The sequence below is a fragment of the Gopherus flavomarginatus genome, chromosome 8 (genome assembly GCF_025201925.1).
Source record: "Gopherus flavomarginatus isolate rGopFla2 chromosome 8, rGopFla2.mat.asm, whole genome shotgun sequence".
Classification (NCBI taxonomy): Eukaryota; Metazoa; Chordata; order Testudines; family Testudinidae; genus Gopherus; species Gopherus flavomarginatus.
In genome coordinates, this window is record NC_066624.1 from 107,343,546 (window position 1) to 107,368,258 (window position 24,713).

At 46.9% G+C, this 24,713-nt stretch overlaps 1 protein-coding gene across 1 annotated transcript; it reads right to left on the reverse strand.

The window, feature by feature from the left end:
• Positions 1–902: 902 nt before the first annotated feature.
• EIF2B5 (eukaryotic translation initiation factor 2B subunit epsilon) lies at positions 903–24,683 on the reverse strand. The gene is made up of 16 exons (XM_050963804.1): positions 24,527–24,683; positions 21,025–21,149; positions 20,001–20,186; positions 19,724–19,901; positions 18,916–18,996; positions 18,120–18,197; positions 16,704–17,016; positions 15,791–15,936; positions 15,296–15,434; positions 14,782–14,883; positions 13,451–13,558; positions 12,374–12,464; positions 11,060–11,183; positions 5,428–5,553; positions 3,756–3,866; positions 903–2,683 (listed from the first exon to the last, which is right to left on the reverse strand). Exons 1-16 carry the CDS (start codon positions 24,680–24,682, stop codon positions 2,618–2,620), a joined length of 2,130 nt encoding a protein of 709 aa, XP_050819761.1. The 5' UTR covers position 24,683; the 3' UTR covers positions 903–2,617.
• Positions 24,684–24,713: the final 30 nt, after the last annotated feature.

The window sequence follows — 24,713 nt, forward strand, 5'->3', positions numbered from 1 at the left end:
TATTGATTGCACTATGGCTGTTCCTTGGAGGAGGGGATCAAGTATGTTATTTTGAGAAGCCTCCTTTTTGTAAAGCACAGACCTGGAGACAAGAGTACCAAAAAAAAATAATCCACTCAGAAGAGCCCTGAAGGATTAGGACAAAGTCTGGCAACATAGGAACATTCTACCTAAATCTCTATTGTATGTGCCTATAACCCCTGGGTGAGAGAGAGGCTCACAACAATGAGAAATTGGCCACTTCAGTGCAGAGAATTCAGGCTGTGGAATGCAGAACACAGAAAGCAGAATTGTTTGTTCCTTGGCACAAAGAATCCAGATCCTCTGCTCAAAACAAGTTAATTATGCAATTACAAGCAAAACCCATTTTTTTAACCATCTTTATACTATTAAAAAAATACTCAAGACATCCAGGGAGATTTTAAGCTGCCTGGATCTTGCAGCTGGCTTGCAAACAAACACTTTTGAAAAAGGGCTTTGTTGCCACCCTCTGCCCTTAAAAATCACACAATATCAGGAGGGGACAGTGTTATATACACTTTGTAACTCTCAGCATTGTTTCATTGAGGTTTAAGATGCATCTTTGTAAGTTAATTCTGAACAAAAGGGAGCCTCTGCTGGATAGTAGAAATCTGAAGTGCAAGAGTTTCACTCAGGTAAACTGTTCTCCAGCTCTTATCTTAGATGGTGGTATTGCTGGACATGGTTGAAGAGTTATCCCAATTCCATAGTGGCCTGATCTCCTATCTGCATATTATATACATACTTGGATCCTGTTGAGAAATAAAGTTAGCTATGTGAGCTATTACATAAGTCTCTTCATTAGACTATGTATGAGCCCTGCTCAGGCTTGTGCCATGATCAGAGACATTTATCCAAAGTCAAACAGAGGCGAGAGGTCATTCTTTACAACAGGATGTTTTTAATCACTCCCTGAATTAAATATTGGCAGATATAGAAAGTTCAAATATCAGCTATTTTCCCCAAAATTTACAAGACTGGCTTCTGTCATGCCAGAAGCTGAGGGCCTCCATGCACAGTCCTGGCAACCGACACTGTGAGAGCTCAAGTCTGCTCCCTTCCCAACATCCATCTTTAAGAGGCAGCATTTTCTGACCCCCTCCCCCACAGATCAATGTCCCCTAGTTTAGAATATGTGGCATCATCCAATGGCCAAAAAAATCCGGAGTGGGCAGCTTCAATGTATCCTCCCATAGAATTTCCTCCGCATCTCCCCTAGAAGGACAGTGGCAAGGTCAGCATGCTTAACATATGACCTGCCTATTAAGGGTCGGCTGATCTGCTCCATTCTTGGGGGAGAACAGGGGCAGGAAGTGGCACAATGACATTTACAAGAATGCTGCTCCTGAGGGCTCTATTACCAGTATGGAGGAGGGTGCAGGAGAGGGATGGATGGAAAGGACACACATTCACTCCTGCTGCACACCCACGCATTACCCTGCAGTTGCTGATCCACAGTTCTCCCCACAAAGGAGAAAAGCAAAGCTAGCGTTTTAAAAAAATAAATAAATAAATAAATAAAACACCTGGCTTGACCTAGTATGTCTAACTGTCACTAGCATGGGAAGCAGGATGAGAGAACGTCTCGTGTTGCAGCTTGCGCGCTCAGAACTATGCAAATCCCTTAACCAGGGGCCTTAACAAGTGACAGGCATCTGTTCCCTTTTCTAAGTTAAAATAAAAACTTACCCAAAGAACCAGCAACTAGGGGGACAGAGAAGGTCAGTCATATCTGGGGCATAATCCTCTATACAGTACTTTATTCCCTAAGTATGTTTCTGTTATTAGCTAGCCCTCTGTGAGGTAGGAGAGTGAGTATTAGCCCCACTTTACAGAAAGGGAAACAGACACAGAAAGGTTACATGGTTTTGCTACGATCACAATGCAAGTCCATGTCACACCCAAGATTTTAACTAGCCAGGCGTGCCTGATGGTAAGAGGTTCTCCCTCCTGGAGAGAAAGCACAAGTGCCTCTTCTCATTCCAGGCTGCCAGATGCCTTGGGCTTCCCCTGCCAAAGGAGTTCCTGAGGCCCAGTCCTGTGCTTAGATGACTACGCCATGTCTGTCCACCAGCCTTGCCCGTGTCCCTTCAGAAAGGGCTCTCCACAAGTGAGTGGGAATCAATTGTCCATTGGCCTCTTTACAGCTCCATGAACATCAGTAACTCCAAATAACCAGGTCATATGACCACATTTACACAAACCAGAAATGGTTCAAACCCCAAGAGTTAGATTTACATGGAATTTGTATGTATTTGCCTGTCACCACTACATTAGCAGTGAATGGCTCCCAATGGATAGCTTATAATACATCATACAGAGGGATCTTGGACATTAGCGTCTCCTGCTTTTCCCTTGTGGTTCTCACGCTGTGCTGTGACTATCCCATGTAAGACACCATCTGGGGGGCTGGGAATACACAACAATTAACGATGGGATTGTCAGTCACTTCGATTTCAGGTCCCACACCTATGCACCCTGCGCTGGCATTGCTCTTGCTCTGCCCACCTTGCCAGGCAAAGCCTTGCCAGTAAGAGATCCCTCCCTCCTCCTCTAAGGGCAGCAGGAGTGCCTCTTCTCACGTCAGGCTGCCAGGTTAGTCTTGGTCGCCCTCAGACGACTCTTCTTCCGCTTCCTTCAGCCACTGGATAAACTTCTGAAGCTGCAAGGACAATGAAATGTGATGAGGAAAAATAAACCCCAGAAAACAGCTACTTTAATGAGACAACTGCAGTTCCTCAGCATTTGACCACTTCCACGTTAGATAGGAGAGGCCGAGGAACAGGGAAAACAGACATAAAAATGGACACTTAAATCCAAGTGGTATGGGCAGTACAGACTCTTTGGAACCCACAAAGGAGGCCTCCTCATGGCCAAGGTACCCCCCAACCCTAATAAAAAGAGGCAAAGTCTGCTGAGAGAAGGGAAGTTTAGACCCAGAGTAGTTCCATCAAGGGCTCATTAGAAGGAGGCATGACAGCTCCACCTAATTTTCAACAAGCACATAAGGTCGGCGGTGCAAGGAAAGCTGCTGCTAGAAGACTGCTCTGAGAGTATGTACTTTGCTCATTTTGCCTTTTGAACTCTGTTTAAATAAGCAGCTCTAGGCACTGACAGGTTTTTAAAAAGTGAGTTGACTTCACATGGGCTCTAAACGAAGCAAATCTGGGCTCTTCCTCAAAGAGGGTTTTCTTTCTGTACTCTTTGTGGGAAAGGCTTTGGAACTGGGCTTGGCCACATCCGGATACATAGTTCCTACCCATGGAGAGGTTTATGCTTGTTACAGCACAAGCCAGTTATAAAAGGGCTATTTTGATATCAAGCCACTCAGTAGTGCCAGTGCTCAGTGAACCATGCAAATGGATGAGAAGAGAGAGCCAGGTACAGTAGCTTCAAAGGAAACATGTAAGGAGTGATAGTTCATTTCCCTGAAGCCCATTTCAAGTAGTTGCCTAGCTTAGAGAGGCTTCTCCATTACTCAGAGCATAGGGTGATCCCAGCAGTTTCTCGAGCAGCTGTCAGTAAATATCTCCCTCTCCCACTGCCTCATCCTTCACCCCAACCAGAACACTCTGGTTATGACAGAACACAGCAGAAAGACAAGCTGGGCTGCCATAAGCCAATGCATTGTGTGTTTCATTACCAGCCCTGCTGAGAACCCAGCTTTATCAGAACCACCTCCACCCCAAGGCTGACTACAGCAGCTAGTGAATCCCTCCAGGACTTGGACTTACCTGCTGGTTTTTACGAAGCTGCCTGCCCTTATCAGATGTGTCCCGCTGAGAAAACCAGAAGAGAATCATCTCCTCTGCCAGGATTTCCAGCTGGTAAAAGGTCATCAGCACCTGGACCAATCAGAAAACCATAAATGGGGCAACAGAACAGTAAAAGGCTGTGTATGACAATCTGGGACTTCCACCACAAGCCTCAGTGGGAGAGAACGGGGTGTATATCATTGTGCTTTTATTGTCCTGCTGACACTAAGCCCCTGCGGTGAGGTAGCTCTGATGCACACAAGGTCCAAGTCACAGCTCCCCTCATGGCTTTCAACTCCAAGGATGCTGAGAGGGGTATTTAGGAGTTGAAAGCAATGAAGGACCCCAAGGGGACTCCACAAAGTCATCTCCCTCTCCTTGGTAAAGCACACTAATAACAAGCACTGAAATGGATCTTTCAGGAACCTCTCGTGTCCGCAAACCCAGATGGGTGTAATTCTGGCAGCAGCAGTAGGAAAGAGTACTAATGCGGTTCAGCCAGTCCTAACTGGTCGTCACATCTGCAACACAACCCCGCACGCCCTTTGCTAAAAGGTGCCTTATAGTGGGTGTCAAATGCATTTGAACATTTGCAGAATCAAGCTTTTGCCTGACGTCATGATGAAGGGAGGATGCTAATGCACTCTTGCTTGGGGGGCCTCATCACCCGTGTTCAGCCTGATGAGAGACTTTGCAGTTAGTCTCCTCACGGCAGAGGACTGAGAAGCTAAGCTACATGCATCAGCTCCAGTAATGAAGTTTTACTTCAACTCCTGGCTCCCAGGAAAAGCCAGGCTAGAACGATGGATACAAGCCAAACAATCTCTGCCATTCAAGGACATTTTGGCTTACTGAGCTGAAGGCTTTTGACGTCAGTCCAGGCCAAGTGCTCGTGCCATTAGCCAGAGGCACTGGTACCATGAGATAAGATTCCTCCTTATTGGGAAACCAAGGTGTAGGCAGATTTGCAGGACAGCTCTCTTCTGGAAGTGACGGGCGTAATGTTGTGCAGGCACTTGTAGAGGAATTATTCATGGAAAGATTTCTAATTGGGGAGTTTAGCTGCAATTTTAGATGGCAGAAATAATCCATTAACACAGAGGGAGTGTGTGTATATGAAACATGTGTTTAACGCTTTCTAGGACTGAAACCTACTGTGGAAAAGCAGATCAGTCACACACTACTTTCATTTTGTTCATTGCTTTCCACCCAGTTCAGCCTGAATACGAAATCTCACCCTCTTTCCAGCCTTGCCTATCTCCCATCTTTAAGTGAGACAAAAGCTATTTTATACCCCCTTGCTTTTGGGTCCAAGATGGTAGGTTTGGGTGCCTTCAGAGTGTGAAACTGGCCTCTCCTCCCCTCCCCTCCACTACAGCACCATGGAAGGGGTCCCTCTGGTAGATACTGCTAGATAGCAGCTCCAGATTGCATGTCAACCAGTACTCCTCCATAGCAGGGCTCAGTCAGAGGCCTGGGCAGACACAGAGGAGAGATTTTAATCACGTTCACAGATGTTTTTTCACCCACCTCTCCCAACAGACACATAAGCCTTCCTTTTCTGATAGAAAACAAGCTGATGGCACCTACAAACCACAATCTACTACTGTGCAGGTGGAAGCAGAAGTCCTTGCCACTGTGAGGAACTTACTTTGGCTATGGATGTGTGGAGGCCATCATGTTCGAGGAAGAACTCCTCAATGGCAGATAAGGCGTCCAAGTGATCTGATGCCCGCTTTATGTAGTTCTTAAACACTGGGGACCACTTCTTCAACAGCTGCAGGAGGAATCAGAGTAAAGGACAAAGGTTCTTGAATTATGAGACCTTTAAATACAGATATGTGCATGTTCAATGCAGTTCCTCAATGGGAACAGACTGATCTGGAAAAGCAACTCTCCCATAAGTCAGATTGTCTAATTAAATACACAACGCCATCCCCAAGAGCTGAGTGAAGTTAAGGGGGCATCCGGGGTTACAGCACAGGACTACAAGGTGACAAGTCCACTTCTGTATCCGTGTTTTCCTGTCTGTAGCACGCAGAGGATGTGTAACTATCTTGCTTAAGTGTTTAGGAGCTATGGATAGGGTGGTAGGTATTCTCACAAATGAGTTCAGGGGAGCAGGGAACTCAAAGGATGGCACTTCACAGCAGACAATGGCAAACAAAGGTACATCCCTGAGACTGGGACATGATCACTCTGCAGAGCAGCTAGAGAAGGTGCAACTGAAAAGGAGCAACTGCTATAAATAAAGCAAAGACTTAGGCCATGTCTACACTAGAGATGTTACAGCAGCATGGCTGTACGGGCTCCTGTGTAGCTGCTCTGTGCTGATGGGAGAGCACTCTCTCGTCGGCATCATTAAACCATACCCAGCGAGCAGCAGTAGCTATGTCGGCAGGAGACGCAGCGCTGTTCACACTGGCACATCTGTCAGTGTAACTTATGTCGATCAGGGGGAGGGGGTCTTTTCACACCCCTAAGCCACAAAAATTTTACCAACGCAAGTGCTAGAGTAGACACAGCCTTAGTCACTGTACCGCTGTCTGCCCACTGTCCATCCTCTCTAGCTGAACCCAGGCAGACACAGCAAAATGGGCTGCCTCCAAAACAAAAGCACAATAAGAGAAGTTCCCAAAGGCTCAGTCTCCATTTGCTTGTGTGTTTGTCTGGAAGCTTCTTAGGACACTGCAGCACCTACTAGAATCTGTTACAGGTAAAGGGGGAAGAGAGAGGAGAAGCAGGAAGCTGTCACGTTACTGGCTGATGCTGCTCCAAGGTTTATTTTTCATTAAACGTTTTGATTAGTGATTTTGTGCTGTGTTTCTAGCTGAGAAATGGGGGGCTGGGCTTGGGGAGGAAAACTTGAGGGCAATGCAGGAGGTGGGCATCCTGATCCCAAACCACAAGATCTTTTACAGCAGGGGTTCTCAACCTTTTTCCTTCTCAGGTCCCCCCAACATGCTATAAAAACTCCAGGGACCAGTGGCAGGCAGGGAAGCTGGGGGGCTCCAGACTTCAGCCATCAGGTGGAGGGGAGGGGCTTCCGGGCTTCATCCCCATAGGAGTGCCCCAGCTTTGGGCTCCAGCCACACAGCGGGAGCTGGGGCTCCCCATGGCTCTGCTCCCAGTTTCAGCCCCACAGGGGTGCCAGGGATCAGGGCACAGGCTTCAACTGCGGGGCCCTGCAGCCCCCTGACACCAGCTCACAGACCCTTTCTTGAGAACCTGTTTCATATCACTAGAATAAGAGAACCACTGAGCATGAACACAGAGTTGCCCTCAGCCACATACTTGGCTAGTTTCTATCACGGACGCTTCTCCCACCAACTCCTGGGTGGAAGCATCTTTTCCAGTTGGAAAGCTCTGACCTCTTCAATGCCACTGACACTGGCAGACCAGGTGCCAGCTCATGCCAAGGCCCTTTAGGCTTCACTAGACACTGACAAATGCATAGCAGGAGACCAGGCTGGCTCACCTGGGTGTAGGATTGTTAAGATAGGTATTGGACTTATAGCAATGTGGAGTGTGATGGGATTTTATGAAATGCTTGTATGTTGCCATATGCATTAATCTCACTTACAACTTCAAGTATTACCTTGTAGAATGGGATATCAAGTGTTTGTTTTATAACTGTAAAATGTTTGTTCTGAAACGACGTGACTTACCAAACAGGAAAAAATTTTTTTAAAAAAATCACCTAATGCAAAATGCTGGATTCCTACAGATGGCGTTGTCTCCTGCCTATCAGGATGCACTACTGAATCCCAATGGGCCATTGTGGAACAAAGACATTCCCCCACAGCCCTGAAGAGAGTAAGTGCCCAATCCCTCATCCCATCACAGCTTGAATGCTGGAGGAAGGGAATAAAAATACCCATTGAGCCAAATGTATTATTCCTTTGCTGCTTGAACTCTGAGGGGCAAGGATTTCTAAGCATATGCAAGAAATCCCCAGCTGTTTTGCCTGGCTTAGCCCTAAAGCAATGGTTCTCAACCAGGGGCCTGGGGCCTCCTAGGGGTCCGCAAGCAGGTTTCAAGGGGTCCGCCAAGCATGGCCAGCATTAGACTTGCTAGAGCCCAGGGCAGAAAGCTGAAGCCCCATCACACAGGACTGCTGTGGTACAGCTGGCCCATGGAGTTTTCATAGCATGTTGGGGTGGAGGGAGAGCTCAGAAAGAAAAAGGTGGAGAACCCCTGCCCTAAAGGACATAGAGTGTCTGCTCACTATAGACGTCGCTATTACCTTTTGAAAAGTGACTAACGTGTGGATGATTACCTGCTTTCACCTTGTAAATACGATTCAATTATTTTTCCTAGTTAATAAACCTTTAGTTAGTTTATTACAGGATTGGCTACAAGTGTTGTCTTTGGTGGGAGATCTAAAGTGCAAATTGACCTGGGGTAATGACTGGTCCTTAGGACTGGGAGTAACCTGAATATTTTGTAATTTTTGGTGTAAAGTGACTGTCTATCACAGAGTCAATCTTGCCTAGATCGCAATGCCCAAGGGGACTGTCTGAGACTCCATGTTAAGGCTGTATAGTGCCTGAGGAGTTTACACTTGTTACTTGGTTGGTGAAATCAAAGTATGTAGAACTCATAACCTGTTTGGGGTTTGTGCCCTGCTTCTTAGCAGTCTGCCCTGAGGGTTGGATTCTCGTTCATGAGCCCCTCCAGGCAGCATGACAGCCACACAGGGGACCCTGAGCAAGTTTCCAAGCCTGCAAAGGCTGTGAATGCAGAGCACCCACAGCAACTCCCAAGGCAGAAGACAACAATGAATGGCTCTGGAGTGCCACATTCCACATCCTCTGCTCGTGGCAAAGGTACTATTAGGAATATGTTGGGGTCTTTCTGACTTCCAGCATCCAGCAGAGGAGAGGAGAGGAGAGAGTGTAGGAAATACAAGATGATTTGTATATTATATCAGTGACGATTGGCTCACAGGACAATATCTGTAATAGGGCACAAGGGTAGAGTAGTCCTGATGTTGCAGCAAGCACAGTTCCAGGAACTACTTCAACCCATGGGCAATATGTTTTATGCTGAAGGTTACTTCTCCCTCCCCATCAACCCTCATTTTTTATTTCTCTTTGGAATTTTTTCCTCTCAAATGCACCTCAGCAGTCAGTTAGTATGACCAGGCAAAGACATGTTTTGTGATCCCTTCCATTATCACCTTTAACAATAAGAAGGCAGAATTTTGGAACACACCAGAAATGATTACGGAGTTTCAAAAAGCAAACTTTGATTACAAAGGAAGCACAAAGTTCTAAATACACCTGCCATCTTATGTGATGAATGAAGTTAGCCTGGAGATGAAAGATTTTCAACACACAGCGTTATTTTAGAATGACGAGGATTGTGATACTTTGGGTTTACCACCACCGGAGAGAGACAATTTGCAGAGATATAAGGCTGGAATAGGAATTTTCACAACTTCTGCATCTAAGTCTGGTAGTTACCCAGCTTCAGCCAAAAATCTAACACGTTCTTGACTGGAGTTAATTTCAGGTTCTTGTCAAAGGAGAGGCCTATCAGATCATCCTGCACTGGGTCTAGTCAGTGCTCCTGCGTTGACAGTATCTTGAATGAAGATGTTTGAGATCCAAAGATATTCCTTCGGCTGCATCTCCACTTCCCCAGGACCCTGGTATGAAAGTACTGTCATGAGGTGTGATCTGCACAAGTGCAACCAGGCTGTAGTTCTTACCTGCCATCATCTTGGCACCATCCATGCAGATTATCTTGTTAAGCTCCCACTGACTGTGACCTTTGGCTGAAAGGTCTCCGATGAGCACTCATCTGTGCTGTTCCCCGGCACAGCTTTATAAAAAAGGAAAGTCTGCTTCATAGAACCAGTGAAGACACACCCTCAAACAGTAGAAGCTGGGTAGCAGCAGACACACCGGCTGATTCATTATGGTGAACTGCTAAGCAGTAACTTTTCCCGAAAGTAATTGCTCTTGGACAGCCTCACCCATGTCACTAATACTGCATCAAACAGGGTTACGTGACAAAAGCACTGTCTTCAACTTGGCAGCTGCTTCAGGGCCTATACTTTTCAACCATGTCTAACGTCCGGGGAAGGATGACATTTTCTGCAACATTACGTGCCTTATGCAATTTGTAGAGATACCAAATAAGGTGCCTGCTGTGTGTTTGGGTTGACACTGCCTGTGTGAGCAATACAGTCTTACTGATTTTTCAAGGCTTCCTGTTTTCCCTGAAAAATAACCTTGTGCTTATTTCTTCACTGATGGGTGTTTGGCTTCTGAGCATTATACCAACATTGAAGGCTTCACACTCATGGAAAACAGCACTCCCTAACATGTTACACACTATGATTTCAAGTCAACGTAAACCTATATGTCTTAACTATCACTGGTTTCAGAGGGGTAGCCATGTTAGTCTGTATCAGTAAAAACAATAAGGAGTCTTTGTAGCATCTTAGAGACTAACACATTTATTTGGGCTTAAGCTTTTGTGGGCTATAACCCACTTCATCAGATGCATGGAGAGAAAAATACTGTAAATAGGTATAAATATACAGCACGTGAAAAAATGGGAGTTGCCTTACCAAGTGTGTGTGGGGAGGGGTCAGTGCAAGTGGCTGGAGGACCTAGACCCACTCCTAAGCACCAGGAGAGAAGTCCCAAGAAAGAACAGGTAAGAAGTCGTCTTAATTTTCCATGCCCCTGAGTTTTAGCTGCTGCTGAGGCCTCCTGATCTCTGGCTTTGTTAACTGTCATGTTCCTCCAGCCTGACCAAAATGTACCTTCTTCCCAGGCTCTTCGTCTTCACGTTCAAGATTATACCAATCTGAACCTATCTGTATTTTGCCTGCTGGCACAAACTGAAGCCCTGTGTGCTATTGAGTCCTTCTCCCACAAGTGCCTTCCCCACTTACTGCCATGCTGTTGTGTACACCTGGAATGTTCGCCCTGCTTCCGCAGGCCATGCAGCCTCCCAACTCCTTCAGATCCCACTTCTGAACCCCACACTCCAATGCCAGTTTCCTAGAAGGGTGTGTCTAGTGCAAAAACCAAGAGACTGCCAAGTGCATAACTCTCCATCCCATCCCCAGCCCTCTTCTAAGGTTCATGTTCAGGTATGGTGCTCAGCACAAAGGTGAACACTCAGCTGTTGTTCCTGTAATAGTGCCTGAGACTAGTCTAATTTAACTCAGGAGGACCAGGGCTCCTCTCTCTAAAACACCATGTCATGGTAGAATAACAGAAAATATATGCAGACTGAAAGGAGTGGGGAAGTGTACTCACAGGAATCAGCATTACACAGTAGTGTTGAGGGTCTAACTCTGTGTCCAGCTGCTGCAATGGGAACTCCATGACCACCTTACTGAGCACCTGCATCACCTCCTTCAGGCCAATGTTATAGGCATATCTGTAAGGGAAAGGGGAGAGGATGTCAGACCGACACACCTTCTAGGACCATAAGCCTGTGCAATCTGGCATCCTGCCTCCAGCCATGGCAAATCACTGAAGTCTATTCTTCTATTGCAGGACATCCATTAAATGTTAACTTCCCAGCCCTGGGCCCAAGTCTTTTTTTAAGCATCATGTTTAGTGTATTCATGCAGTCAGAAACATGCCTGCATTGCAATGGGTCCCATGAAAGATCACATTCCTGAAGACCCGGTTTCAGAATGTAACATGCTGTCTGGACAGGGACAGCACACTCACATTTACTGGTATGATGCAGGAATATGATGGGGGAAACAAGAGAAACAGACTTGTACTTGAGAAGTGGTAGGTAGAACACATTCAATTAGACCCTGAGCTCCAACCCTCATCAATTTGATAGCTTTCAAAGTGAGATAAGCATTACTGTTCACCTTTCATCACCCCTACACAGACCTGGGAGACAAACCAGGTCCACTGCCATCTGTGCTCAGGAAAAGGTCAATTGGTTTGTCTGTGTCTCTAGTTTATAGTCTGCTCCCAATAGAGAGAGGACTTTAATGAGGCTCAATGGATTTGTTCTGCTTAATTATTCTCAGTGACAGCGGAAGCTGAAAGGCAAATTCTAAAGCATGTACAAGTTGAGGTTACCCTAAGCATGTTAGCAGTGGAGATGCTAACAAGAGCTAATGACAGACCAGAATATCACGAAGGCTAAAACCCATGAGCTGCTGTGTAAATAGGGTGGAAATGCCACACCACACACAGCTTTCTGGCTCTGGATTTGCTGGTTGAATGTTGCAATGTATGGAGAGCGGCAACTCCCTGGCTAAACTAATGTGTGGCCTTGCTCTAAAAAGACTGGTGTTCTCCCGTTCCCTTCATAGGCACCCAATGGATATTCAGTCCCTAGCCCGAGAGCTCATGGAACAACAGCTAAAGCTAGCTGGGGAGGTTATGGAGCAAGAGCACTCTCTGCATCGCCTCAGGTCACTATTTTCAGTTATCGCTATCTCTTAAGCCTGACTGCTGAAGAAACTAACTGGATACTGATCGCAACACGGGCTAGTCACATGGTTTCCCTTTTCTCTCCTTTCAAACCTCTTAGCATCATGCTCATTAGACAAAAGACACTTCAGAGTCAGGGACTGCAGTTCCAGGGGGAGCACTTACTTGAGAGAGTTGATTTCCAAGACCAGATTATCACAGGAGATGTTCTCCTCTTCACCCCTCTGCAAGGTACCCAGAACCTCATTCTGGAAAACTGTCACCAACACAAGAATAGGCCATTAGATAGGAGAGTGAGAAGTCCAGCAAACAGCATCTCTCACTACAGAGAAACCAGCCCCGTGACAGGAGCAGGGACAAGCTGACTGAAGAGCTCCACATTTTCACTCCATAACCCAACACATGCCCACAGTTATTCCACCCGCAAGTGACTGTAGAGCATGTATAAAAGTAAAGACCTGCCAGATCCCACCAATTTCATTCCTAGGCACCAGTGCAGGACTGTCTCCTACTGCACCACGTGTACTCTGGGGTTGTATGCAGACCTGTTTTAAACAACTCAGGCAACAGGGCTTCTACAACTCCCTTGACAGGCTATTCCATGACCGAAGGGCTCATCTACATGGAAAGTTATATTGGTATAAGCCAAGGAGGAATTTAAACTCATATGACAAGACTGGTGGATGCACTTAAACTGAAAAATAGCCACTTATACCAGAACAACAAGCTCTTTCCAAGTCACATAGGTTAAGCTGAAAAAGTCACTCATATATGAGTGCCTCATGGGGCATAATGCCAGTGTAACGACATTGGCTTAAATATACCAGTAAAATTTTCCCATGAAGACAAGCGCAAACACATCTTGTGGCTTCCTGGATGTGCAGCAGGGGGAGAATTACCACAATAAGCTGCTATGGAAAGGGAACACAATCTCTGGCAAAGACAGCTTCAAACAGCCTTTGGTCAGGAAGAGGGAAAGTCCTTCTCAACCTTCCCACCTGGGCCCCTGTGCATGTACTAACCAGGCAACACCATGGAAGAGAATATCAAAGAACTGTAACAGGAACAAGAAAAATGCTGGCCAGGAAGATTGGGGGCCTCTGAAGAGGGAGGCGTGAGCTGGAGCAAGGCAGGAACTTTCAGTGCACACAGTCACAGCAGCACAGGGCTCACCCCACTACTCACAAGCTCTGGGCCCTTCCCTGGCTCTTCCAGCATTCCCTCTAGGCCCAGGCCTCTCACCTTTGATGTCATCCAGCTGAGGAGAAGCAGTCCGACTGTCTGGCTGCTCGGAGCCCAGACTCAGATCACTCTCTGTCTCACTCTCTTCCTCTGGATTCAAGGTGGGACCTGACAAACAGGAAAATGTAACCTTTTGAGGGGCAACCCTGAAAGCAGAAGTGCTGCAGTCATTTCCCAGCTGATGAAGCTGGAATCCAGGGAGGTTTGAACAAGCTATCCTTGTATGGGGTTTGCTACTTACAGACCCAGACATCCATAACCACTGAGTGGGGCCTGCCACTAACTTGAAGGGGCTTTGCCAGATGCCTAGGAGCAGGCAGCATGGGTCAGTGATTAAAGCAAAAGCATCCCTCCCAGCCAAACTGCTCACTCGTTGCAAGCAGCGTGGGACTCTCACTTGAGCTGGAACCTTGCAGAAAAACAGATGTAGCCTCTGAGCTGAGACAGTTCTGGTGGAAAATGATGATCAACATACATGCCCCCTATCCCCGAGAGGCGAAAGCAGCAACTCGGTGCCTGGAATGTAATGGGCTCCCTTCATCATTCAGACACTGGTTTGAAGTTTGTTATTGTGAGACAAAAGGCTGGAGCAGAAGAGGCAAGATCTGGGACCATCGTTCAAAGAGCACAAGAAAAGTGTTTGGTCAATGCAATGCATCCATATCCACCGTACTCTACACGGAGCAGCCATATCCACTGTACTCTACACGGACCTCACTGGGAGACTTCATGCCACCCAATCCCACAATTATGGACTTCACTGTTTGGCAGCGATGGAATTTGCCAAATCCCTAACTGTGCTCCAGAATCTCAGCTGCCTTTTTTTCCCTCTTCAGTAAAATGTATCTAGCCTTTATGGCTGGGCAGGAAGTTTTCCAAACATGTCCTTAGCAGAACTGGGGCAGTGACATCTGCCTGCATCTGAAACAAGGGCTCCAAGAGGGATGAGATTTCCCCATTCAGCTGGAGTGTCAGATTTCTAACCCAAGGTTGTTCCCCGCACTCTCTCTTCTCCAGGGCTTTGTCTAATCTGAGTTTTGACATCTCAGTAATGGACTATACACCACTTTGCTTGAGGATACTTCCTCAGCCTGGTTCAAGACACCACCTTCGATGACCTTAGATATGAATTATTATTTGTATTACTGCAGCATCTGGGAGCCGTAGTGATGGACCAGGACACCCACCCCTAAACCCCCCCGTGCTAGGCACTGCACAAACACAGAACAAAAGGATGATCCCTGCCTGTTACTAACGTCCCACTCAGCAACTCACTGAAATAGGGTACATGCGTGTCCATTCCCAGTAGTCTATATCAAACCTTTCCTCACCCCAAAGGCTCTGTCTCTGCTCTTCCTCATCTGCTTCATTCTCATCATCTGCTTTCCAGAGGTAACCTCTGCCCTCTGACCCCACCTCTGCTTTGTTATAACCTGAAAGAAGAAGATGGCGTTTAGAAGGAAGGAAGATACTGGGACAGCCAACCAACCTGAAATTGATTGGCCTCTAGTGGGGGAGTGAGGGGAGAGTCAAAATGACCTGCACCAATCTGTGTCCTGCCATCTGTAGAGAGCTGCCACCCCAAGACAAGTGTCCACAGATCTTTATGATGAAACAGGAGGTTGGGTTCTGGAGAGGGCAGGTAGTCACCAGTTATTTGACTTGACTATTAGCTTGGTATACGGGGATATCCCTCTTTCCCCATTAAAGGGGCACAGATGCCAAGCTTAACATAGGACTTTTGCTACCAGCTTTGCATTTCAGCAAGTCTGGAACACAGGCTGGGCCCAGAGGGTGAAGCCCCACAAAGGACAGGACCAAAGGGCTGAACAAAAGCTCATGCACCTTTCAGCTTCACTTTGTTCTCCTCCTTGTTCACTCCAGAATCATCACTGAACTCATCGTCGTCCTCCTCTTCCTCATCTGGTGAGTGCAGCGAGATCACTGTGCCCTCAGGGAGGGTGATGTTAGGACCTACCACCACCTAAAAATAAAGAACTTACTTATCTATATAAGGAACAGAAGCACAGCTCTCTACATTGCCACCTCTCATTTCCCCCCCAGGAGCCATGGGCTGCCTCAAAGAGTGTCTCCTGGAACTGCGTAACATTGAAACATATTTGGAAATATTAGCAGTGCCTGGGCACATACCCTGCTAAATAACTCCTTGCAGAAGGGACAAGGTGGGGGCAGTAGCCTATGCCCCAACCAGAAGAAAGGGCCTGGAGCACGCCTCACTCTAGCTACTGGCCAGGTCCTTTCAGTTTAGTATATTCAATGAGCAAGTCTAGTAACTCTCCAAGGAGTGTAGAGAACCTTGCAGACACCGAAGCAGCTCACCTGGGAAGTAAGGACGCAGTGAGGATTTAATTTGACCTTCTCCTTCACTTCAGCCTCATCGCAGACAATAGACTGGCGGATCTCCACGTGGTCTGCTACATGGACACCGTTCCAGAGGAATGCTCCATCCAGGATAACTTCATCCCCTATTAAACACCACCACAAAGATGCTGAGCAGGGCAAATCACAGCTCTCACTCCGTGCTTCACTAGCACTTTTCCAATGCTGAATGCACCAGAGAGCATCCAACCCATTCGCTCCAGAACTAGAGGGTACCCTTGTGTCTCAATGGAGGTTTAGATGTCCTGGCAAAGCCAGCCTCAGATTTCAGCAGCCACTCCCCTTAGGCTAAGCCAGGGAAGACAAACTGAGTTAAGGTTTCTGTAGAGATTCAGCAAATGCTGCAGTACCAACAGGCCTCCCACTTACAGTAATTCAGCAAAATGGGGAAAAATGATAACAAAGGAGGCGTATTCAAGGCTGTGAAGTTGGAGCACTAGGAGGTTCATGGGGATGAGCACGGGATACAGAGATTTTCACCTCTAGAATACTGGTCTGAGAGGAGCCCAGTAAGTTATTGTCTTAACATATATACACATCACTTCTCTTTCTTTTTCCTGTGTGCCACGTGCCCTCTCACTCAGCCTGCACTATGATCCCTGCTGTGGCATTAGCTCCCACCCCAAAGGCCTGGACCTCTTTAAAAATTAAGCATTCAAGACTGTACAATATATACTAGCTTAACTACTTGTAACTCCCCTCCTTCCACTCTGGTTTCCCTAATAACCCCATTTCACCCACTGCCTCCACTCCTCTCCTCCCACAAAAAGTACTTTCAATCAGAGCTGAATTCGCTATAATTCCAAACAATGTCAGGCTTCCCCTCCCCACACCTCCCATATATGGCACTCACCTATTTTGCAGTTTTGACCGATGACACTGTTGGTAATGGAGCAGTTGCTGCCAATGACCGTCCCCTGCCCAATGAGGACGTTCTCGTCCAGCACGCTGCCGTGGCCCAGGCTCACCTCTGCCCCTCGGTAGATGTTGTGCTTGGAATGGGTATAGCTCTGTGTCTCATCATCGGTGAAGTTCATCTCTGGAGTCATAGGATATACCCAGCGCCGGATGATGTCGGAACACACGGCCTCGTACATCAGCAGGTTGGACACACGGGCACCATACTCCTCTGCTGTCACATGCATATGGATCTGGTTCCCCAGGACCTGGGAAACAGACAGAAGTATGTTAAGGGACTCTTTGCAGAGGAAGGCTCTCTGCACCTGAGCAGGGTTCTACGCCATGTTAAATGTCATCCACACACTTTGCTGCCACAACCCACCCCTCTTCTTTGCACTCGTTTCCATACAGGTACTTCTGCTACCATATTCACTAACCAGCCTTCTCGGGCACTGAGGTCTGAGAGTGTCATGGAAGCAATCACCTGAATCACATCTCAAATATTCTCAAACGCCAGCCTCCCAAATGCATTACAAGCCAGCGTCACTATCACCCCAGCGGCTTTAGGAAGGCATCTCATTTGCACAAGCCTGCTCATTTGTTTCCAAAGACACCCACTACAGAACCAACATGATTAGCCAGGACAGGTATACAAGGGGATACTTCAGGCTGGGGTGAGGGACATTGGCAGAGCTATATGGGAGGTAGCGGAATCGGAATACCAAGATGATCTTCAAGTCAAGACCCAGGGGCATCAGCAGAGCTCCGTGGAGGCAGCTAGCACACATCTGCTGACGTGATTTCAGATCCCCTATATTTGCTGAAATTCAACCAAATAGTAAGTCTGGAAAGATGAAAGGGCAAGTGCAATAAAGCTACGTTATCGCTATTTGTATTATGGCAATGTCCAAAGGCCTCAAACAAGATCACAGCCCCACTGTGATGGGTGCTGTCAAACTCAGAAGACAGTCCTTGCTCTGAAAGCATAATGTAAAGCATGGCACCATGATGGTGAAGCAGTAAAGGCTGTGTCAGTTTGTAATTTAACGAGACGTAGCTTTCATATTTCCTATTCTTCTGCATATAAGCTAAACCAGGAGCTGAAAGAAGGTGCCTTTGTGAATTGCAGGAGATCTAATTGCTAGTTTAACAGAGAACTGTTCCCAGCCACCCGAGAACCTCCAGTGCCTATCACAACTTAGAACATGTTACAGCCCAGCACGCACAACCACCTGTGCTGACATGGAAACACCTCATCCCGACAGCACACAAAAAGGTCCCAGCCACCCACTGAAGAGATGAAGTGAAAAGCCAAAGTCTCCTCTTGGGTCAGTCAGAAGTGGGTCTCCCACAATACCCCTCTCCTTACCTCCTCGTTCACCAGCAGGCCACGCACAAAGTCATCCCGAGTCTGATAATCAAAGTTATCTGTGAACAACTCAGCCACCTGGAGACAATGAGAGGGCAAAATTCAGAGGACATTGCCAAGACAGCCCAGTTATTAACCCCAACCAGCCACTGCCAGGGAGCTCAGCAAAGTACAACACAGGAAGACTGCTCTTGTCCTTCTCCTATTGGTATGAGAAAGGCTCAATCTCTTCCATGGAAGGTGCTGGGGCTTCCCATCTCCCCTTCTATAGTGAACATTAGTAGAGTCTGGCTTGGGGGCGGTGGGAAGGGGGATTACTTCCAGCTGGTTGGCCCCATCTAACTTTGTAATTTTGCTGAGCGTGGAAGACTGAAGACCAGTTCTCCTCCTGACAGTGGAAGAACAGTTACTGAGTCTAGGGCATGGCAGGGAACGCCCTGGACATTACCACCAACAAGGTACCAGCCATCAAGAACTGACACTTCACTTGGTCCCCCAAAGGTGCCATCTCCACTATCTTGGACTAGTTCCTCCATTCAGCTCAGACAAGGACACACACACAGGCGCGTCTTGTTGGACCTGTTTTCTCAGCAACAGACACCAGAAGCTGAGTGCACTGGGGCAGCCCAAGAAAGTATCGTACTCCTGTGTCCATGACAAGCTCCATGGAAAGTAGCAAGGAATGGGACTGGGGCTCTGGAATCCACTCTACGCTGTAACAGTGTGTTTCTACCATGTCAGCAGCACAAATCAGCTACTCAGAACACTTCAGCCCTCCAGAACTACAGCAACTCACTTGTGGGGAGCAGATGCTGATATGGCAGTCCAGCAAGTCATGGCGCACCTCAACCGTCTCAATATTGCTCTGGAACAAGCTCTGGAAAGAGAAGAGAACACAGAGTTCAGACTGAGTGTTTCTCATGTGGGAGTCAATCCAGAACAACACTGCAGCAGCTGAGGACAACATACTACAAATACACTTGGATTGGTTGGAAATCTGGAGGACACACCACAAGTCATGAGATCCGGGCAAAGTACACAACAGACAGAGCAACTGTGCCTAATGTGTGCAAAATGGTCTCACACAATACTGTATGCCAACCAGGAAAGATTTCAACCCAGCAGTATTCCCACATGAAAAAATCTTTCCAAAAATCTCCTATGACAGAAGCAGTATCACACCTTTCCAAACGCCAGCATTGATAGTCACTTCATTGGCTGCCAGAAAACAGCCTGAATCATCTCTCTCATCCTTTGTTACACATACAGAATCCCAAGTACAGAAGTTACATGAACTAATTTATACCAGTAAAACTGAATTTAGAGAAAAAGAAGCCTACTTAGTCTGTTTTAACCCTGGTGGGGAACTTATCCCCCATTCTCAAAAACTTGAGGTAACTTCAGAGCACATGCCTGCATGGCTGTACCATGCCACAGGCTTCCATAGAAGGGGCCAGCTTCAAAAGCTACTTCCCGTCATCTCTTCTTCAGAGGGAGCTGTAAGCGCCACTCTCCCCACCCCAGACTCAAGAGAGAGTTTTATTTTGGAGTGGGTTGCTTGACCGCATTAGCAACTTTCCACCTGCCACACACTCTGCACGTACCATGGGAAAGCGAAAGCACTTCAGCTCCTGGGTTCTTTGGTAGTGCAGGACACGGTTCGTAGTGCTGTCCATAGCAAGGATGATGTCATCCTCCTGGCACCTAGCACGGTGACCTGGTGAGGACTCTTTGAAAATCATTGTCATCACAGACACGTTCTTGTCCAGCTTACGGCGCATCCTAAACAGGAAAGGAAGAGTTTTAAACAATTCCTCTGAAAAAGCGACACCAATGAGCCTGAACAAGCCAGGCCGGTGCGCCTTCTCGCCAGTCACCCACCTGTGCTCCTCTAGAGCTGCAGAAACATTGATGTTGGACACCACATCTCCAGAGACGAGGAGGAAGTCAGAGCGGACTAGGGACTTGGCATCGACATCCCTTAGCACATCACCAAGTGAGCGGTACAGGTCTGAGGTCACAATGCGCACCTTGTTGGGAGAGGTGTGGCGGCACCACTTGGACTTACTGGAGGGGAAGAAAACAGGTCAGAAGGAATGAACAGGGTGATCGTCTAGTTTAGGCTAGAACATGGTGCTCCAGTGTGGGGGGTTGTCTGTCCACACATGTAAAAAGCAACCATGTTATGACGGCTGGCCCACTGTCACATTTAAGCATGGTTATTCCCGTAGCAGAGACAAAAGAAAGTAATGCTCCAAGATGATAGCTTAGAGGACACTGACTTCCTCGTGGGCAAGATCTTGTGTGGAGATTCGTGAAAGAAGGGGAAAGATACCAAGTATTTATGCAAAACCAAAGAGAAGAGTTTTAACCTGTAGGCAACAGCTGAAGGAGGGAAGAGATGAAGCTGTTATACTCCTCTTTAGCACATGAGCCTAAAGATTAGAGAAGCTAAGAACATGTAGCAGAGAGCTGACCCCAGCCTGCCAAGTGCACTTAAAAGTGTTACAGAGCAAGGCCCAGGACTCCTCAGTGAAAGCCAGTAGTTTAAGGAACATCAGGTACACAATGTTACTAAATATCTAACCAGGAAAGCTCTGCCTTTAAATATGGAAAAAAAAAAGACAGTCAAGACCATCATATATGAAATCCTCACAGACATAACCCACTTACAGTGCTACCCACGTCCTGCTTTCCAAAGGAAGAAATGTTCTCTCTTCATGTGTTATTTACCTTGTTGTATTCTCAGCTATTAGCAACAGCTGGCAAATAAGGATATGCAGCGAGTATGCTCCCAGGGCCAGCAGAAGCTGGTAGAGACATTGCTCAAATGATCCACTTGGGAAAATAATGGGAGTAGCACCCAGCTTTCATTAGCCAAAGGGGTCACTGTGATGTTCCTTACTGTAAATGCTCCTTTATCTCAGACGACTTCCAGCAGCAGAAGACAAAGGTTTCTTCCACTCCAGTTGCAGTTAGGAACTCCAGGGTGTAGTCAATCATGGCCACGTTTGCCAGAGGAAGGAGAACCTAGGGAAACGGGACAGAGTTAGCTGAACCAACACTATACATCAATCAAGGTCAGCGACAGGCCAGCTGCAGGAAGGAAGACTTAGCAGTGTTGGAGTAATACAATCATGACTCCTTGTCTCATGCTCTAACTGTTAGAAAAAAAAATGCCAGACATGAGGGATGAAGCCACAGGAACAAAATAAAAAAAAAAAGTTTGTTTGTTTTTTTAAATCACAGAACACTTATGCAGGTAATGTCAATACATTCGATCAACTGGAGAGTCAAGTGTCTTCTTGAAGGTAATTTATAACTGAAGGATCACTTATGAATTTTTTTGTATCCATCATTTTCAAAAAGCATTTTTTTCTGACAGTGAGATTAAAAATTATTCCCTTCGCAGCTAGTGGACAAATATGAATCTTGTAATCATGATTGCCATGAATATTTAATCAGCCAATGAAAGAGGATAATTATTCAACCTAACTCCAGAGGTAGTGCTGTCTCCTATAGCACCAGAGCCTTAAGATTTGGGCAATTCAAGTATACCTCTACCTCGATATGATACAACCCAATATAACATGAATTCAGATATAACGCAGTAAAGCAGTGCTGGGCGCGGGGGAGGAGATTGCGTGCTCCGGTGGATCAAAGCAAGTTCAATACAACACGGTTTCACCTATAACACGTAAGATTCTTTGGCTCCCGAGGACAGCGTTATATCAGGGTAGAGGTGTACTTTCTTCTCTCATTTGCTGGTGATTTCATGGGAAACATTGTTGCAGCTCTGGGCAGTGGCTCAGCCTCTTCCCCATCTACCACAAAGGCATTTGTCCCTTCCCTGAGAGAGTCAGCTGCAGTTCCTATATCAGCTCTGGCAAATGAAAAGCAAACAGTACTATAATGTTCTCTAGTCCCCACTGTTATAACTGTGGTAATTTGGATTTCTGGTTTATTTTTCCTCATTGTGGGGGTGAAAAAACCCCAAAACATTCCCACAGGAATAGCTGGTATGTATATGCTATTTAGAGTCAAAATCTTTTCCCACACTCCCTCTATTTATGACTTACTGTAATTCCCCAGTGTCTAGTCTGCAAGAGAGCTACAGGAACATTTATGGGCAACGTAGTGCTTCATTTGAGGGAACTATCTTTCATTCGCACCCAAGAGAGGCAGCACAAGATAAGAAACCAAACAGCTGCTGTTATTGCATTTGAAAATATTCCCTCCAAATTGTGCACTTAGAACGTGTTGTATGTATTAGCTATTACTGTCACCCTTGTCTTCTCGCTGTCCACATTGTGTTCTACCAACTTGTCATGTCTTGTCCCTAGTTAGACTATAAGCGCTTTGGGGCAGGGGATATTTTGTTTTATATTTGTACAGTACCCAGCACAATGGGAATTGTGCCATAACTGAGGCCTCAGCATGTTACTGTAATACAAATAAGACTACTCAAAATAGTTTGAGCTCAGTTTTCCATTCTTCATCCACTCCCCTTTCAACAATTCAGAAATTAATGTAGTGAAATTCTTCACCCCCATCACTCTCCTTTTTCTTTCAGAGTTAAGAGGTGTGCTTATTGATCTGGAAAAAGGGGGTGCACAGTGGCATCAGTCACATTACCCACTGGACTCCCCTTAGATTGCCTCATTTGAAAGCCCCCTCCATTCATCATAAACTGATCTTACAAGATATTAAACATCTGTGTGTGATTTACAGGATCTTTCCTCTCAAGCAGTTTCTTGCTGTATTTGGGTACTTTGCTTCTTAATACACTAAAATCCCCATGTAAGGATTTAAAAAGAAATTCACAGATTCACCAAATATAAAGCAAGATAAATTTCATCCAGTAACCCCTGTATTGAGCCCAATAACTTGTGTATGGCTAACGCATGTCTTCCAAAAAGGGATCTAGTCTTGATTTTAACACCTCAAAAGATGGAGAAGCTACCAGTTCCCCTGGCAGTTTGTTCCAATAGTTTATCCCCTTCACTGTTAATATGTGCCTTATTTCTCATTTTTATTTCTCTAGGTTCAACTTCCAGCCATAGGTTCTTGTTCTGCATCTCAACTCTACATGAAAGAGACCTATGAACGTGCTTACATGCTGTAATCAAGACACCTCTGTCTTCTTTTTGATAAATTAAACTTCAATAAACTAAAATTGTCTCCCATAGGTTTCAATGGGACTCTAAAAATATTTTCTTGTTGGAAGATATCATGGCAGCTTTCACCAGCGAAACCTGTCACTCCACCAGGATGATCACATGGGAGATGGTAATAGCATGCTTTGCATAGCAGGGCAGAACTCTCTATGAGCCTGGACACTTTCAGCACATGATGCAAAATCTCTTTATTCAGCTAATTTATTAACTCACAGTGGCAATTAGTCCTTTGCTGGTAAATTACCAATTTCTTGTTCTTCTATAAAAGCCAGTTAGATTGCTATCAGAGATGCAAAATGAGTGTTCCCTGTTCTGGAAACATATTCTCTTGAACTAAGGTATGTAAGGGCTAGGCTACACTGGCAATGCTAAAGCACTGCCACAGCAGTGCTTTAATGTGGCTTGTGTGGTTGCAGCACAGCGCAGCGAGAGCTCTAAAACAACCCACCTCCATGGGTATTACTGTACAGGCTGAAACTTGCTGCACTCAGGGGACTGTTTTTTCACACCCTGAGCGAGAAAGTTGCAGCGCTGTGAAGTGCCAGTATAGACAAACCCTAAGAAATAACCATATTGGAGAATTGTGGGCACTTTATACTTGCATGTAACAAATCAGCATCTCCCCGCTCATCACATGCTGTTCCCAGAGACTACCACAAACAAGTATCTGTCAAATTGTTTTCAAAGAGCTTTAGGAATACTCTCTATCCTCCCCCTGGGTATATCAGTACAATTACTGCCCCCATTTTACAGACAGGGAAGTTGAGGCTTGGATTGCAGAAGGGACCTGGCCCAGGTTCCACAGTGAAGCGAGGAAAGCGGCAGGAACAGAACCCATGAGTCCTGCCCGCTGATCCCCTGCAGTTCCCTGGGGCTCAGAGCTCTCCAGGGCTGTCTCCTTCCTCTGCAGCTTGTAGGGGGGTCAGGATGGATGACCCACAGGGTCGAACTGGCTGAAGTAGCAGAGTCGGGAGAGAAACCAGAGGTGAAATGTGGGCTAGATCCCGGGAGGGGGTGGGAGATCCCGCCTTCTCTCTGCTCTTAGGAGGGGCAACAGCCGAGCGGCCCTTCCGCCGGGGCGGGGCCCGCCCTCCCCAGCTGGGGGAGGTCCCAGTGGCTCTCTCTGGCGGGGCGCGGGGAGGGTCCCGGTTTCTCTGGCGGGGTGAGGGGTCCCGGCCGGCCCCAGTCTCTCCGGCTAGGCGGGAAGGGGTCCTGGGCGGTCTCTCTCACCCGGGGCCGGTCCTTGGAGACGGGGAAGAAGCGGCGATTGAAGCTGTCCGCGACCAGCACGGCCTGCAGCGGGGGCGGCGGCTCCTCCTGCGGGTCCGGCCCCCGGGCCCCTCCAGACCCGGCTCCCCGCCTCCCACAGCCCCGAGCCGCCATCATCCGTCTCCTCACGGACGCACGCGGCCCCTCC

Bases quoted from the DNA above. Each gene is read 5' to 3' on its own strand.
- EIF2B5 (XM_050963804.1), bottom strand. From the start codon at position 24,682: ATGATGGCGGCTCGGGGCTGTGGGAGGCGGGGAGCCGGGTCTGGAGGG. The intron at 15,435-15,790 runs GTGAGCTGCTTC...CTTTATTTTTAG, and splicing joins ACTGCGTCCTTACTTCCCAG to GTGGTGGTAGGTCCTAACAT. The intron at 14,884-15,295 runs GTGCATGAGCTT...TTCTTCTTTCAG, and splicing joins GAACAAAGTGAAGCTGAAAG to GTTATAACAAAGCAGAGGTG.